General features: G+C 40.4%; 2 protein-coding genes across 2 annotated transcripts in view; one reads left to right on the forward strand and one right to left on the reverse strand.

Moving 5' to 3' along the window:
- RASSF6 (Ras association domain family member 6) overlaps positions 1–16,604 on the reverse strand; it is a 129,657-nt gene that overhangs the window by 101,462 nt on the left and 11,591 nt on the right. The gene's annotated exons all lie outside the window — the stretch shown is intronic.
- LOC308072751 (alveolar macrophage chemotactic factor-like) lies at positions 26–9,658 on the forward strand. Its single transcript, XM_080410061.1, has 4 exons — positions 26–5,098; positions 7,126–7,252; positions 7,394–7,477; positions 9,523–9,658. Exons 1-4 carry the CDS (start codon positions 5,041–5,043, stop codon positions 9,545–9,547), a joined length of 294 nt encoding a protein of 97 aa, XP_080266187.1. The 5' UTR covers positions 26–5,040; the 3' UTR covers positions 9,548–9,658.

Consider the following 16,604-nt stretch of genomic DNA (forward strand, 5'->3'; position numbering starts at 1 on the left):
TTGGCCAGGGGCTCCCAGGCAGACTTGTGGTCCAGCTTGCTCTGAAGTTTCGGGGACACTTACTACTGAGCTAATGTGCTTGTAGATTCAGAGGCACATTATTTAAGCCCTTCACTTGGAGCTGCTGAGGTGAAGAGAGATTAACCTCAGGATGGCTGTATTGAATCCAAGTAAGCCCCTGCAATCTGCAGGAATTTGTATTCTGGTTTAACTTGAAGTGGGGCTGTGTTTAAAGTTAAACATGTTTTGCTGGGTGGGAAGGAGCAATACTGTCTGCTGCGGTAAGAAACCATCACAGTTTACAAAAGAAAATTATTTTCTAGGAAAAGAAATTGTTCTGGTCCCAGCTGTAACACCTTCTAAAGCAAAGAATCTCCATGTCTAGATTCTTTTTTAGTGCACATTTCTAGTGCAAACAGTATCTTCAGTCACTAGATACATAATACATATTTAGTGACAGAAAAATCAATTGCTGTTTTCTCATGAAACTCACTAGAACCTTATCTGAAAGCGTGACCCTATCCTGGCCTTACTGACATGGCTAAGAGTCATACACTGTTCCCCTGTGGCACCTGAAAAAGCTGGCTCAACCTCATCACAGATTCTAGCTTTTCTTTGAGAGAAATCATTGGAAAGCAAATGCATATGAACAGGGATTTTCCTTGTTCCTTATATTTTCCTCATCACCTAGCAAGTAACTGGATATTATTTTTTTGGGTTGTGGACACAGAGAAAAATCTTACTGAATTTTGAAAAGTTCTTGATGTATCAAATAGCTTTTTCTCTCCATAATGCCAGAATTTTCAAGTTCAATATTTAGGCTGTTGTGGTCAGGTGTAAGTGTTGCATCACTCAGAAAAGGAGAATTTTTTATTTTATTTTTTTTTTGCAGTGATACCATCTTACTACTGTTGCTCTTGAAGGGAAAAGGTCTTACTATATTAAAAACCTTTCCAGGGAAAATAATTTCTTTTGCCTGACTTATCCATCAGATGAGTACAGAAGTTTAGAGTAGTGAAGGGCTAAAAAGACGTCCCGCGTCTGAGAATAACAGTGAATCCAATTAGTCAACTTTGCAAACATTAAAGAGAGAAGAAATTCAGGAAGTATAAGCTGGACAAAGCTACATGCCAAAAAGCAATGGAGAATGGGAGGGGTTACTCGCATATATGTATATAATTAAATAAATAAAATGTCTATCAAAGGGTGGGGTTTATAATACGACAACTACATATATACACACACACAAATGCATACATCTAGTTATATCAGCTGCATATTATGAAATCACAAAATGACTCAAATGATAGATGCTGTATACCCAGCTGGCTATTCCACTGGGTCATGATGTGAACTACCTAGAAGGTCAAGGTGTTTAAATGACAAGTGTTACTGGTTCAGTCATGCAGTGAAATCTGGCTGTAAGGAAAACCAGCAGCTTCCAAATGAGTACGACACTATTTGTCAGGCAAGAATTCAGTTTTCCCTCATAGTCCGCATTACTCAGTGAGGTGGAGTGATTACTTACTGTCTTCCCTGAGAACAACTTCCTCCTCAAAATTTATGCTAACACAGTTTTCTCCTTGCATTTTTCAATGTTTTGCCCTCTTTCAGACTATATTTCCCTTTTTATTAGCCAGAAAAAGAGAAACTTCACTCTTTTTCCTCTCTATGGGAGCTGTTTTCATGTGGGTTTAGATTCCTGTGCCATTTGGCACCTAAGCCAGAGGTCCTCCTTACAGTGATCCTGACTGAGACCTGTGCATTGAGGAGCTGGTGATCCCCTTCACTGCACGCACAGCTTGGCCTCCAGCCCTGCCCCGTACTGCATATACCCCCACTGCAGGGTAAGTTCAGCCAGCTCATTGTAATGGAGAGGTCTGCAACGAGCTCCCACTCGGTGCTGGTGATTAGCTACGTGTCCTTGCCCTTATCTAAAACTGCAGCAACAAATTCCCATGTGAGCTTCTTATCCAACAGTCGAAATGATGAATAGAGTAATTTTCTTTTTAGAAAATCCTCAAAAGAGCTTGAATGACTCTTATCCGGGTAACCTTCCTGCAGTTCAGATCCGCACAGAAACCATGTGCCCTGACTGGAGGTCGGTTCGGTATCGCACAGCTTAGGGTTACCAGCATCTGTAGGGGCAGAAGGCTATCTTTACTATCATCCTCTTCTGCATAGTAACAGCTCCAATGAATGCCATTTTAGGCAATACTTGACAGAGAAAAACAAGAGCCTGACTGCCTTTTTTCCTGGCATTCTAATGGACTAGCATCTCCTTGTTCAAAACGCCCTTCAGGAATTCAAGGAAGTAGGTCACTTTTGAACCCAGGCATATGCAACATGTCTGGCTACCAAAGCTCTGCGGCTGGACCCGTGCTAGCCAACTTGCTCCTGCCATACAGGCAATGTCAGCTCTATTGCAGACACACAGAGAAACAGCGTGACCCATTACACCACGGTGCAATGAGACCTCACTGCTCTAGGCAGATTCTGATGAGATTCATCCAGATGCTGAAGCAAGTCTACTGGATTTCCCACTTCTCCAAGCAGAGTAAAAAGTTCCCAAAAAGGAAGCATGATCACAAATGACCTCAGCCCTCTTCTGTCTCACTTCTAGTCACACCGTGTTGGGCTGCAGAACCAGCTGCACTTGGCTTCTCCTTTCCTCCCTCCTTCCCTCCTTTCCTCCTTCCTTCCCTCCCTCCTTTCCTCTACTGTCCAGCTCTTTTTCAACCATCCTAACTCTACCACAAAAATAGCTGCCTCTTCCCAAGATGGGACCAATGCAGTTCACATTTCCATTGGACCTCATCATTGTGCTGAAACCACAAATCTACCCTCCTGACCATCCCATTGATGCCATTTGTCACTATATGCCTAGAGCCCAACCTCGTTATTTTTCCTGTTTGTGGAGGAATTCCATAGGATATACCTATGCTGGTCTCAGAGCACAAGTCCTTTACCAGTCCCAGAGTTTATGCCCTGCCTTGCACCATAGTTGTTCTCCTTTAAGGGCAAGCTTGAGACTACAAATGTTCAGGTGGTGGAAACAAGCCCATTGGGCTGCAGATGCTGGACCAGGAGGAGCAGGTTCCTCCACTGATTACAAAAATGCAAGTATTACAGATCAGCTGAGACCTGCTGAGAACGCAAAAACATGTGTCTTCATGTTACTTACAATGGACTGAAGTCAAACCCTATGCAAGTTAACATATGGACCAAAGCTGAAAGGTTACTTTGGAGGAAATGTTAGTAACTTCTCAGAAAGACATAAATACAGATACACATAGAACAAGTCTTTTATCCCGGTCCTTGCAGTAGCCATCGATAGAGTGAACTATGCACCTCACAAAACCCCTAAAGTTTCCCATTGTTTCATGAAATAGGCTCAGTTGTGAAAATAATCTTAGAACTGTAGAGTGGCAAACTTTACTGTTTTTGAAAGGAAGTGCTTTTCTAAATAATACATGCTTTGGAAAAAACATTCTTACTTGTACTTTTGAGTTAATAATAAAAAATATTGTAACTAGGTGCTTCTTAGCACTTTTACCTATTTTTTCAGTCATTTTCTAAAATTACCAACAGTTTAGTCATTTCATGAAATTACAATTTCACAATATGCAAATATACACACAAAACCACAAATATGTGTTCATTTTGTGAGCCACCACTCTCTTGCATAACAGCACAAAATGGTTCTGTATCATCGACTGGATTCTGAATACAACATTTTAAGTATATTAAAAGTCATCAGCAATGCATTACAAGAGAAGGCAGGGCTGGACTGGAATCAAAAGCACCATGCAGCATGCATGTCTGGTCATAAGCCAGGGGACAGTGATCAGCAGTGTGGCAAATACACACTTTTTTTTTAGTATAAATCTGAATTTTCATCTCAGGAAAGACACGTAGAAAGAAGTGGGAAGAAAAGATCTGAAAAAAGAGATGTATTCAACGGGGTTAAATGCAAGAGCATAATAAGAGGCAGCCTCTTTGTGCCTGCAAATCTGAAGGGACTTGCAAGAAGGAATTAAATTGTCCTTGACTGAGAACAATAGAGTAAAACCAAAGAGGGCTAAGGGCATAGATGGGAGCATGAGGAGATAGTAGCTGTTCCCAGCATTTCCACAGTGATTTGGGTGGGGTATTTTTGTGTGTGTGGTGTTGCACAAGTCACTCAAATCCTCATTAAAAAAAAATCTTGAACCACACGTTACTACTTTTGAAAGAATGGGAGTTGTAATGACAAAGTTAAAGCACAGCTTTAAGCCCTTTCTAAAACACTGCCTAATATTCAGAGGTGTTGAAAACTCAAACCTCCTCAAAAACATCCTAAAAGATGCAAGAGGTCACGGGCTGTTTTCTGGATATCAGAACATGTGGCATGGCATGTCTCATCCACACAGCTAAAGTTTCTACAGCCAAGTGGGTCCTCAGGACAGGAAGAGTCCCTGGCACGCTCTGGCCCATGAATGTGCTGCGTGTTATATGGGATAGCAGGTCAGTGTATGTAAGATATTCTTAAAGTTCATTATCTTAAGGTGATAATGCTCTGACTTCCTGGCCCTATCCAGATAACACTACTACCTAGATATTTGCCCACGTTCTATTAAGTCAATTCTTATATGTCATGATTCTGTCTTGTATGTCAGCACTGAGAGAAAATTAAGCAAGTACTGAGCTATAAATTATGACAACCAATGATGCTTAATATGTCTCTCACTGCTTTAACCAGCATGTTATTCTCTCTTCGTATTTTACTGTTTCCTTGGAATTAAGAAGGAATCACAGCAAACAGAGTGTCTCCAACTTACTGCTCAGTTTCAGGTGTGCTAGCACAAGCTGTTCCATCTCAGATTTTCCCACTACTTGCTCTGGCTGTGGCAAAAGGCAGGAGCGAGAGTAATTTAATCTGTATGTACATGTGCATGAGAAGCAAATCCTGGAGTAGAAGAGTGTCAGCAGTCCCCTGTGGGTCTGAAGACACAGCAGAGCTTGTTTTCAGTTCACCATAAGAAGGCACAGAGAGCAGTCATGGATAGCAAGACTGTAATCTCCCTCCTGATTCTCTCCTTCGTGGGCAACTTTCCTGGTAAGAAAATTCCATTTATTTGCCTTTGTATTACAATTCTTCTAACATATGGTTTAGCTACACAGAGTGTTTTCAAGGTGTGCAGGACTTCCACACTCAAAGTGTCTTTGAGGCAGCAGGTCAAGAAAAACATAGTCACACTGTCAGAGTGGGTCTATTTCTTGTCTCCTATTATTCTTCTGCTAGTGGACATTCACTGACGTTGGTGAACTTGTCCCTTAAATATTCTGAGAAAAATGAGATTACAACCAGGGACTCAGAAATGATAGTCTGCAGTAACTGTGTGGCATATTGCATCGCTACCACTTTTCATGCTGTTTTTATAACAGGTGCTGAGATGCAAGCTTGGAATATTCAACTTACTTTCAATCGATCTATTTCTAATAAACTACTGTCTGTTAGAGCTCTTTCCTGAGAAGTATGAGGGTAAAAAAACCCAAATTCTGCTGGGAAATTCCAAAAAGTATTTTGTGGGCAGAAAGTATGCCAAGTTAGGGGTCTGGAATGCTTCCAATTCTCAGCACAATGTGGATGCTTGCTCCTACCATGTCCTGGCTTCATGTTGGGATGACTTACATCTGCAGTCTCTCCTGAGCCAGAACAGAGCTGGATGTGACCAACCTCCAGGATGGACAACTGGCTAACAGGCCACCTGTATCAATACACACACCTGCAGCAAAGCCCTGGCACAGCCTTTGGGAATCTCATTTTTTTTTTCTTAGCCTGCAGATGGGATGTTGCTGCTCTGCTGTGATGCTCTGTGCTTCCCAATGCTTGACTTTCAAGTGCGTTTCTTTCTGCTTTCTGCCAGATAGGTAGGGAGGTGCTGGTCAGCCAAAAGAAGCACTGGCAGATTCAGCTGAGCAGAGGACAACTGAAGAAGGGAAATAGGTGGATGGTCATATCAAGGTACAAGAATAAACACAGGGTGAGGTCAAGGGGTTTGCTGTTTGGTCTTAAGGGATGTCAAGACTACCCACAGCAAGAGAGGACTGATGAACTGACTGGGATTTTGGCTCCTGCAGCCCACTCATCTCAGCAAGAGTGTCTGTGCACCCCACATCCCTTTATCTGGAGCTTGTCCTTGCTTCTTGTTGATACTGCCCTCAAAGCACTGAATCTCCACTTTCAAATATATTCCACAGTTCAACTGTCAGGAATTACAAGCTGAAGATGTTGCTTGCCTTAGCAGGAAAAGTGGACAAATGTGAGAGTTGTGACTGTGCATTTTAACCTGTGGTAATCTTACCTGAGAACAGGAAGATATCCCAGTGTTTGCAGTGCATGGAGCTAGGAAAGCCCTGGGCTTCACAGCTTGTGATCTTGGATAACTGCCGTCACCTCTCTGGGTGCTCTGTACTCAATCCCTAAAGCTGAGATAACATTTATTTTTTTTGCTTCACTAGGTCGAAGTGAGTCTGGAAGGACTGTCAGGCAACAGCAAATTCAGTCCATGGAGCTGGGTGCTGCACAGTGTGTGACGTAATTTAATCAAAAAATCAAAAAGCTCTGTCCCAAAGCTTGTTGGGTTTCTTGCTCCTAGTACTCACCCAGAGTTGCTTCCTCAGAGGCCCCTCCACCTTACCTAGCACCTTGATTAAGCTTCTAAGCTGAATGTTTTTGTGGCTTTTTCACACCAAGTATCAGTGTAGTGTTTTAGCCCAAACAGGTTTCACCTGCAGGTTGCATTCAGGGGGAGTAGCTGTCAGCCTCTTCATCTAGCTTTTTCTTCCTCTTATAAGATAGGAGCCTCACACTTAGAGTAGCCTTTCACTGCACTTGATGTTGTGGGATGCCAAAGTAATTGTAGTAGTAATGGGAACTTATAAATCGTTATCTGTACAAAGTCTGCAGATCTCCAATGTCCTGTTCTTGCTCAGCAAAGGGACTACCTTAAACCCATAAATAACAATCCATTTGTACCTTGAGGCATGAACTTTTTATGCCTTCTGCTTTCTCTATTTAATATTTTCTTTGTCAGTTTGGCTCAATTGTAGACATTATAAGCTTCCCTTTCCTTTCCTCAGAGAGGATGCTGGCAGCGGAGCTGCGGTGTCACTGCATCCAGACTGTCACAGGATTGATGTTGCCAAAGCACCTGGCCAACGTAGAAATCATTCCTAAGGGCCCACACTGTGCCACTGTGGAAATCATGTAAGTAAAGAGAAGTTATGGCTAATGAATGCTGAAAAGTTGGCAGCCCTTTAGCTTATACTCCTCAGGCTTGTCTATGTCCTCCTCTGACCTCCTCAGGTTGCCAATATTAATTAAAGTGAAATGCTTGTTTCACTGCAGAGCAACACTGAAGAACAGCCAGCAAATCTGTTTAGATCCCCAGGCCAAATGGGTGAAGATGCTAATTAACAAGATTCTACACAGGTTACTGCCAGGATTACCTAGTAACTGGAATTATTCTACCAAAGGGCATATTTTTTCCAGAATAAACATCAACATGCGTGCAATCTTCAGTGCTTTTCCTCTGAGACCCATTTGCATAGTTGTCACACTAAGAAAGGAGGTTTCATCAAACTGTTTATACCTGATCAGCCTGAGAGTTTCCCAAGAAAGACAAGATGTTTGTGTCTGACCACCCTTCTACTACGCATGTTTTGACAGCCCATTGTACTGGAGGGCGATTCAACTAACCTATTCAGGGACCTCCGCTGACAGTGTCACTGAGACAAATCCCTTACGACAACTACTCAAATCTCTGGAAACTTATGCAAAATGAACTTCAGCTGAAGATTTTTATTATACAAAATACAAGTCTGTGACAGAGTAAAGTTCAAAGATTGCCGGTGATTATACACTGACTGCAAAACAAGCCTAAAACAATACACTTAATAACAGCTAGCATGAGTTAGGCATAGAATAAAGTTCTCACCCAGCAGGCGTCCCAATGGGGGTAGAAGACAGGTTCAGCCCATCGACTGTTCCCAGAAGTTACGATGGAGTCTCCCCTAACTTCTCCCCTCAGTTGTCCACTTTTTATATTTCATAGTACATTGCGTATTCATTATCATACTCAAGATTGGTTAAAAGTTTCTCGCTTCCAACGTAAATCAGTGCACACCCTCAGATAGCACTGCTGAAGTTTTTCACTAACTCCACGCGCTCTCCAAGCGGGGTTTTGCCCTTTTCCAGGATGGCCTATTTGAGTTGAAGGTCACGATCTCCCACTAACACAATTACTTTTGTCCCACTTTCAACTAAGTTTCTGTTGATGTATGGGGGTCGTGACACCTTATCAGCTTGTCAGCCAGAACTTACAGCTTTAGAGGGTGCATCAGCTTGACCTAACCTTGTGACACTAAATTGAAGTGTGGTATTTCAGGAGTTTAGACAACAATTTTAGATTTATTTTAGTCCAGGACCAGTCCATTTTCTTTGCATTTAGGTGGAGCTTGAGTGACTCTGGTCGTAGATATTTTTGTTACTGATTGCTATCACGTACCCAGTGAGGTGCAGTAGTACCTTGGAGGCAGGTAACTTTGGGGTGGAGGTGTGTGTTAGTATTACAATGAGATTGTTTCATTTAAGGAAAGTAATTTTGCCACAATGGTCAGTTCAGCAATGGACATCATCTCATATATTCTTCATGTGACAACTGCTATGTAGCTTACCAGACCGTCAGATTCCTCTTGCTGCAGGGAGCACGACAGAGCCTGGCTGCGGCGTCTCTGCTCCGCTCCACCCTCTGTCATTCCCGTCAGCATGTGCTGAGCTGGCAGGATGTGCTGTTTGGGGAGCTGTGGTGATGTAGATTCCGTGCATGCCAGCCATCCTGAAAGCCAGAGCTGTATTTTACCCTAAAAAGCTTTCTGTGATACTATGCTTCTGTTAGGTCCCAGATTTCTCTAATTCCCCCCAAGTAATTTTCCCACCATAAAGCAGGGCTAGGAATACAGGGGCACTAGATTTAGTTGAACTTTGGACAAGGCAGAAACAAGGCCTACCTGATAGATCTTAGTAATTTAAAACAAACAAACTGTTATGTGTCATATTTTTCAAACAGGCTTCCTCAGGGTTGCATTCAGCTCCACATCGCCAAGGGCAATGTTTAGGCTTTCTGGAAGAACAGTCTTGGAAGCAATAGAGAAGTGTTATTCAGCACTGCCCTGTGTCAACTGGTTTGCCCAAGAGACACAATGATCATTAGGACAAGCTTCTCTTGTGTCTATGGATGGGTGCAACTCCTCAGAGATAAATTACACACAACAGCTATCCAGGCAAACTTATCCTAGAACAGTTTCAAGGGACTTCCCCCAAGTGCAAATTAATCAAACATTCAACAAAAAAGAAAAAAAAACACAATTATTTTATTTTCCACTAAAAGTGAAGCTATCTTTGTCTGGTTTTGATGTTTGTAAATTAATCTCACTGTTTTGTGCCTGCTGTCACTCATTATGGTATCTGTATTACAGTTCATCCAAGAAACGGCATCAGTAAAGGAAAGAGGCATCTCTGCAAGCAAGAGAAAGCTGCATAAAAATGCCATTAGCCTTTAAATGCCTCCAGGGTCAGAGTATTCATAATTTCACTCTAGCATTGTATATCCTCACTGCTCTCCATGCACAGACTGTTCATCTGGCAACAGAAACTGCTGGGCTCAGTAGGCTGTCACAACACTAGCAGACTCTCGTATCTGATGGCAAAATTTCACAGGGTGCTTGACTGCAGAAGCATTTAAAGCAATATCCTAACCAAAAGCTAACCTTGCATTGGTCAGCTGGAAACACCTGCACAAGTTTAGCAATGCCAAGGATTCAGTAGTTATACTAAATCATCTCCAAGTTTAACTCTGAAGGGCTATGAAGTACAGTTTTGTCTAGTTTAAGAGGGCTGGAGTTTTAAGAAACATTAACCAAAACAGATTCTTACTGAAAGACAGAGGGTGCAGGGGTGGGGGGGAGGACAGCATTAAAAAGGAAAAGAAAGAGAAAAAAGGAATTTCTTTATATCAGTAAAAACCTTTCTTAGAGTCAATAATGGTCAATGAAGTGATGCAAATGCTGTAAGATTTCAGTGTTTAAAAACTGGGTTTTGGGTCTTTGCATATAAACTATTCCTCTGAACTTAAAACAGTGGAGTCACAGTAATTCTGCTTTTGTCACCAAGCTATCATTGTCACAAAGAATTTTCCATTAAAAAGGTTTTTAGAAGCCACAAATTCAACTTTTCATAAATGAAATGGGAAACAAATGTATATGAAGTACGCTTAATGTTTTCAAACATGCTCAGAGTCTTGCCACCTACAAAAAGATTTAAGGTTCATGCCCTCATATCTGCCATTGCAAAAATTCTTGCAGAAATGTTATTCCTTAAATACTTAAAAAGTTCTTCTAACTTCCAGTCTACCTTTGCCCAGAATTAATTCAACTGTGCCAATGTTTTCCCCCTGCAGTACCTTTGCACAAATAGGTCTTTCCTTCTTTCCTCAATAATGTCTCTGTAAAAATTCCCTATAGTCCTTTTGGACAGCATAAACCCTTTATCCCTTTGCAGAATATAAATACTTCAGTCTTCTAATCACTCTCATATTGTTTTCTTCTTTGGCTCATGCTGATTTTTCTCAAGATGGTTCTCAAACACAATTAATATTTCAGGTAAAATATTGATCTTGTTATGAAATGATGATACCTAATTTCAAAACCAGGGATCATTATAGTTGCTTGCATGGCAGTTTAATTGCACTGTAGACAGTTGTCCAGACATAAGAGTGGATTTCAGCAGAGGCAGTACTGATGGCACTTCACCATCAGACAGGTATCGTACTAAAAATGAGAAAAGCCACAAGCTGAACCACCCTAACAATTTTGAAATATCCAAGTTTCAAAGGACATGGGAGGTGATCCAGCTAAATAGGGAGGAGGGGAGGAGGAAGGGCATCTGTACAGTAGAACAAGATAAAGTTCCAAGGAAAACAACAAAGGCAATAACAGTTACAGTGTAAGAAAGAAGTAAGCAGAATAGGTCTTTTTAGCCCGGAAAAGGCATGACAGAGGGAACATGACAAAATTCTGTAATGCTGTAAATGGCATGCTTAAGGAGAGGAAGGAATGGTCAATCACCAATTCCAATCTAAAAGAAAAACAGGGCAAAAAATGAAGGTAGTAGATGGCAGGTTCAGCAGAAACAAAAGGAATGTGTTCTTCTTAAATAGTTAGACTGTGCGATTCTTTGCTACACCTATTTGTGGATATTAAACACTTCCAGGGGTTCAGGCAGTGAGTAGACCAATTCATGAGGGAAAAATCCTGTAAGGCCTATTCAACACAGAGATGCTGTATTTGCTCAAGAAGTTCCTCAACTTCAAATTCTTGGCATCTGGCAAAATATAGAGGAAAAGTAATAGTGTAAATTATATGTTTTCCCTGTTCTTTCCCAAGAATTCATTATTGGTCACTATGAGTGTCAAGATACTGTTCTAGATGAACGTGTGACGAGACGTGATGCTGCCGTTCTGCTCTTTTGCTCTTTTGTCCTAAGGCCCTGAACATCACGTCCTTTCCAGGATAGAAAGTAAGGCCTCTGTCACCTTGCATTCTGTAAGCAGCTGAAAAAATCTCCCCTATACTCCAAATGAAATAAGAAGGCAATAAAACAGAGCAGTTTGTTTTGTAAAGTATGCTGAGCCAACCTTCTGATCCTCACGCTGCTGATTTCATACCCTAGATTGACCACAGGAATAGCAATGTCAGCATAAAAGAAAAGGAAACTAATTTCCGCTGTGGATGGATGATTTAGAAACTTGACAGCATGACGAGGAAGACTAACTATGGCCCTGAAAGATTACACCATTCCTGTGTATCAGAACCATGTCAGAACTGGCGCATAAATTCTGCTTGAACTAATCATGTCCAGTAAACCACAGAAAAACCTACCCTTTCAGAAGCTCCTTCCCCTTATATGAAGGGGTTTTCCTTGTTCCTGGAACTACCACCCAATTTAACATGTACATCTACCAGTGTTAATTTACAGTGAATGAGGACTCAGCATTTGATGGCCTCTTGCTTTGTCCTCTGTTCCTGGCAGTCTGTGAAGTGGGATTTCCCCAGGTAGATATATTTTGCTTGCAGTAGTAACAGACAGGAGATACCTAATTAAAGGTCAGTTCCTTTAAACACGAAAGAGTTCAGGTGTTAAAAGCATCACAGGTAGACTTACCTCTCTTTTTAGTCAATTTTTAAACTATTTGAGAAAACAGTTTTGTCTCTGTATTTCATTGACATTTTAAAATATTCTTCTCCATCTTGAGTTGAGGAGGAAATAAAAATCTTCCCTAAGGACAAATCTTTTCAAGCAAAACACAGTGACTAGTGTTTATTTGTTTTGGTTTGTTTGTTTTTTTGGTTTGTTGGGTTGGTTTTTTTTCAAAAACAGCAATAGGAATTTTCAAATCAAATTGAGAGAATTCTTCCACCCTGTGATTTCCTGAAGTGATTGACTAGCAATTGCAATGAAAAATTGCTCATCATTATGAATCCAAACATAACATAGCAGTGCTATATTCAGTCTTTCCTGGGAAGCTTTGCTCATCTTGGCATGAGTATCTGCACAACTTTAACCTCTCATGAAGCATTTTCTTGATCCAGCTTCATAAAAAGCCAATGATAAGTACAAAACAAATTGTCCTTATTCAGACAGTCACCATCTCAGTGCATCTTTTCCATCTGCACATTCTGAGTAATGCAATAATGTTGTCACTGAGCTGAAACCACCAAAAACCAAGGCCAAGTTATGAGATAATATTGGTGCTGAGTAAATTGGTGTGGTGAATGAAAAGAATTAGCCACAGCAACCTAGACACTTGCTAACACTGATACAAAATGGTGCCAGCATAAAAACATACGTTACACCACTCTGCCAATAGGGCTATTTAGGAGCCTGAAATATAGCATCATCCATGTACTGCCACAGTTTTTTACCAGAAGGTACCTGCAGAGGCTGAATTCGGCACTTCTTGTCCCAGCATTATTCTTTTCATTCCTAATGCCAAGTTTATGTAAGACTGGTCATCATACTAAGCATCTCTGTGGGAGATGCCAATGAGTGTAGAGCACCAGGGTGAGATCACATTCAGACCAGACCAGCTTAAATGTGCTTTGTAAAGCCATATACAGGATGTTGCATCCTTATGTTGCAATCTGTGCTGTCTTCGGCTATCTTGAGGTTTTAATATGGTGAGCTGCTTTATGATTCTTCCTCAGTGAATTACAGAAGCAAATGTTCTATGAAGAACAGGAGCAAGTGGACACTACAAGACTTCTGCATTCAAAAGACTTAGTGTGGTCACTGCAAAGGTTGTGAGTTATCTGTGAAGGAGTTGGGTCAGCATTCTGAAATGGATCCAGTTAATGAGAAATGAAATGAGAAATAAAGCATCAGTAATTCTGCATTAAAAGCCTTTGCATAAGTCTTTAGATCAAAACCTCCACAAAGTTAATTGTAGCATTCTTTCCTCCTTGCACAGGCTTCACATGAGGTCTGTAATTCTAGGGTGCTCTGCTTCCCATCTAGGTGCTCAGGTAATTTCCACAGAAAGCGCTGGTATGAATAGTTTCTTAGAACAGCTGAAGAGATTAATAAGATAAACTGATCCAAAGGGGAAAGCAGCTGGACAAGTCCAGACCAAAAGGAAGAGGAAGAAGGATGAGGAAACGAAAAGGAAATCTAGAAAATAATAAAACACTAAAGATTCCTTAGAGGGTGTGACATCTCCCTGCTCCTGTCTGCACTGGCCTGACTCATTACAGCATTAGTTTTGGCACTCTAAATTATCACCCATGTCATTAAATGTCAGAAGGAAATTTGCCATTCTGATGCCAGATGTCATGTGAATTATGTGGGAATTATGTGGGAAATACTGATTCACTGCAAGGAAAATAGTATATTCATAAAAAATCACCCATAAGGCTTGTGGCACACTAAATAAAAATAGCCTGCTTTCAGTATTAAGTTAAACCAGTGAATATGCATGTAATTCTTTCATATGCAGAGTCAAAATCAGAAAAGAAATGTGGATTGTTTTAGCCATTCTGGTATTTTGAATACCAGCACTTGGGATTTGAAACAGCCACTTCTGTCCAGCACTTCATTCTAAGCCACAAGGGAGTAAATGTCCATTGGTCAGCAAGACAAGATTTCTTGGTAATGAAGATATCTTTGTCAGACTTATTCGTAATGATGATACCTTTATTAGACCAACTACTTTATGTGGGAGAAATAAGTATACGGACCACGAAGCCTCCATCGTGCCACTTTTATATTTCTTTATATAGTGAAAATACCTAGTCATTTAACTGTCCAGTAGAGTTTTGTATTTTTTTGACAAAAAACACAGGATGCACTTCAAGAACAACACTCTTGCTACATTTGTACAAGGATAGACTTCCACATGGATGAATGAGAGCAAATTAAAACTTTTCTTAACTTCAGAGCCTTCTTCAGTGGGGAACTCAGTCTCTGCTCTACAGGAGGTAATGACCTATTACCACCCCTGACTTAACAATGGGGAAACTGAACTCATAAATATCCCAGAACTGTCATACACTATTGAAGGATTGTCCTCCCAGTTCTTTAAATCAACAAATTACCACATTCAGGAATCTCTCCTACAGACATTAAAATCTTCTCCTGTCAACAAAATGGAACATCGTGGTAATACGATTGGAAAGTTTTATAGGCAAACATGTGCTTTTTATCAATTTGTTTAGCCTAAATAGAAGAGAAGACTCTTCCATTGGATTTCTTCATACCATCCAACAGGAAGGAATGGTAAAAACAGTTCTTATTGAGAAATGCAGTAAAGCACACAACAAGATGTACATTTCTACCTATCTTCTGTTCTCTTTTATTTTTATGCTTACTCTGATTGACACACAAAGGTTTTCCAGCAGAAGGATTGCATCTGGGTTGCACTATAGCCAAGTCTTGCCCTTTTTGTTTGCACCAGAACTGTAATTTAGTACTCCTTTCTGTATGAAATAGCAATGGTCATTTGCTAGTTGAACAGTATTTTCTACGTTATCAGCCTGTTTTCAAACCCTGTGAAGGAAAATTGCAGTTAAAGGGTGGGTGTTGGGTGCTAAAGAGTTCCCTAGAACTCTTCTGCAGTAGGTGTGCTATGGCAAAGATTGCAATTCCAGATTCCTTAAATCTTATGGGATTTTTCCCATACTCTGAATTATTTGGCTACTTTTCTAATGACTTTCTGTCCCACCCCACCTGACATATTACATACCTCAATCACAAGGTGTGAAAAGTTACACCGGCATCTTTAGGAAATGGCCTCCAACTTCATATTTACACTGATAGTAAACATAAAAGTCCAACCTAGAAGTCACATGACTGCAGCCAACAGAGTTATACTACAGGTGAACCTAGCCTGCAGATGCCTTTGCCTCATGACTGCCATATATCTAAGTACTTGTCCTGTGGAACAACTCATCAGTATTTACTATGAAAAGCTTACTGAACTGTGGAAAATACCAGTTCTCTCTACTGTGCAACAGCAATTTTTCATTTCAGGGTTTTTCCAAAGACACACCCAATTTACTAGTCATCATCTCTTAACTATTAGCAAAATTTTCCTTCCATGAAAACACATGAATAATAGTATTGTAAGGGTAGGAATGCATTATATACCTTAAACTCACTACTGGGCAGGAACTGGGTAGCACATTATGATCAAGCTTGACTGTCATCTTCTTTCCTGTGGGAGTGCTCTTAGACAAATTATTTTTAAGATTAAATTGTCCCCATGCTCATTCTGGAAGATTTTTATGTACTGAAGTTTTAGTCACATAATTTCAATGACAGATTAGTTGTTTTATCTGAAGGTACAAGTACCCCCCCTCCCCATATATATCCCCACAGTAGTGCTGTATAGTTAGATGAAAAATGAGAAAGATTGAAAAGAATGATATCAGAGCTGACACTTTGTAAAAACCTTAGGAAAAAAAAAACAAAACAAAAACTAGTGAAGAGATGGATTGGGGAATGAAGATGAAAAATAATTGTGATTTGAGGTAAAAGTTTCCAAATATCCTCAGACATTTCCTACAGTAAATGCCATTTTCAGAAGTGATGTAAGCATGTAAATGTCTGAGTAAGACTGGAAGCCAGTAGAATCTACGTGGCTAAAAGAGTTAAAAGAGTTCATAGGTTATGAATTTAAGATATGAGTAGTATTTGACAGTAAAATTTGCTGAGGGGACTTATTCTGAAATACGAATGACTTGTTCCATTTCATTCTTACCACTTTGCAAGTAAGAAATGGCCAGTGTTCACAATGATTGTAACACTAGTACAATTATTAATACTACAGTTATATCATTCTATCTTGGCTTCACATTTCCCTGTTCAGACAAGCACAGTGTCACTTCCAATTGTTTTGAAATTTAAGGAGATTTACTAACTGCACCATGAAAATCTTAGGTTAGATTAGCATTTGAGGGTGCTGCTGTCTGAAGCTTTAGATAATCCTCTTGAAGCATATAAATTC

The sequence above is a fragment of the Falco punctatus genome, assembly GCF_963210335.1.
Source record: "Falco punctatus genome assembly, chromosome: 1".
Lineage (NCBI taxonomy): Eukaryota > Metazoa > Chordata > Aves > Falconiformes > Falconidae > Falco > Falco punctatus.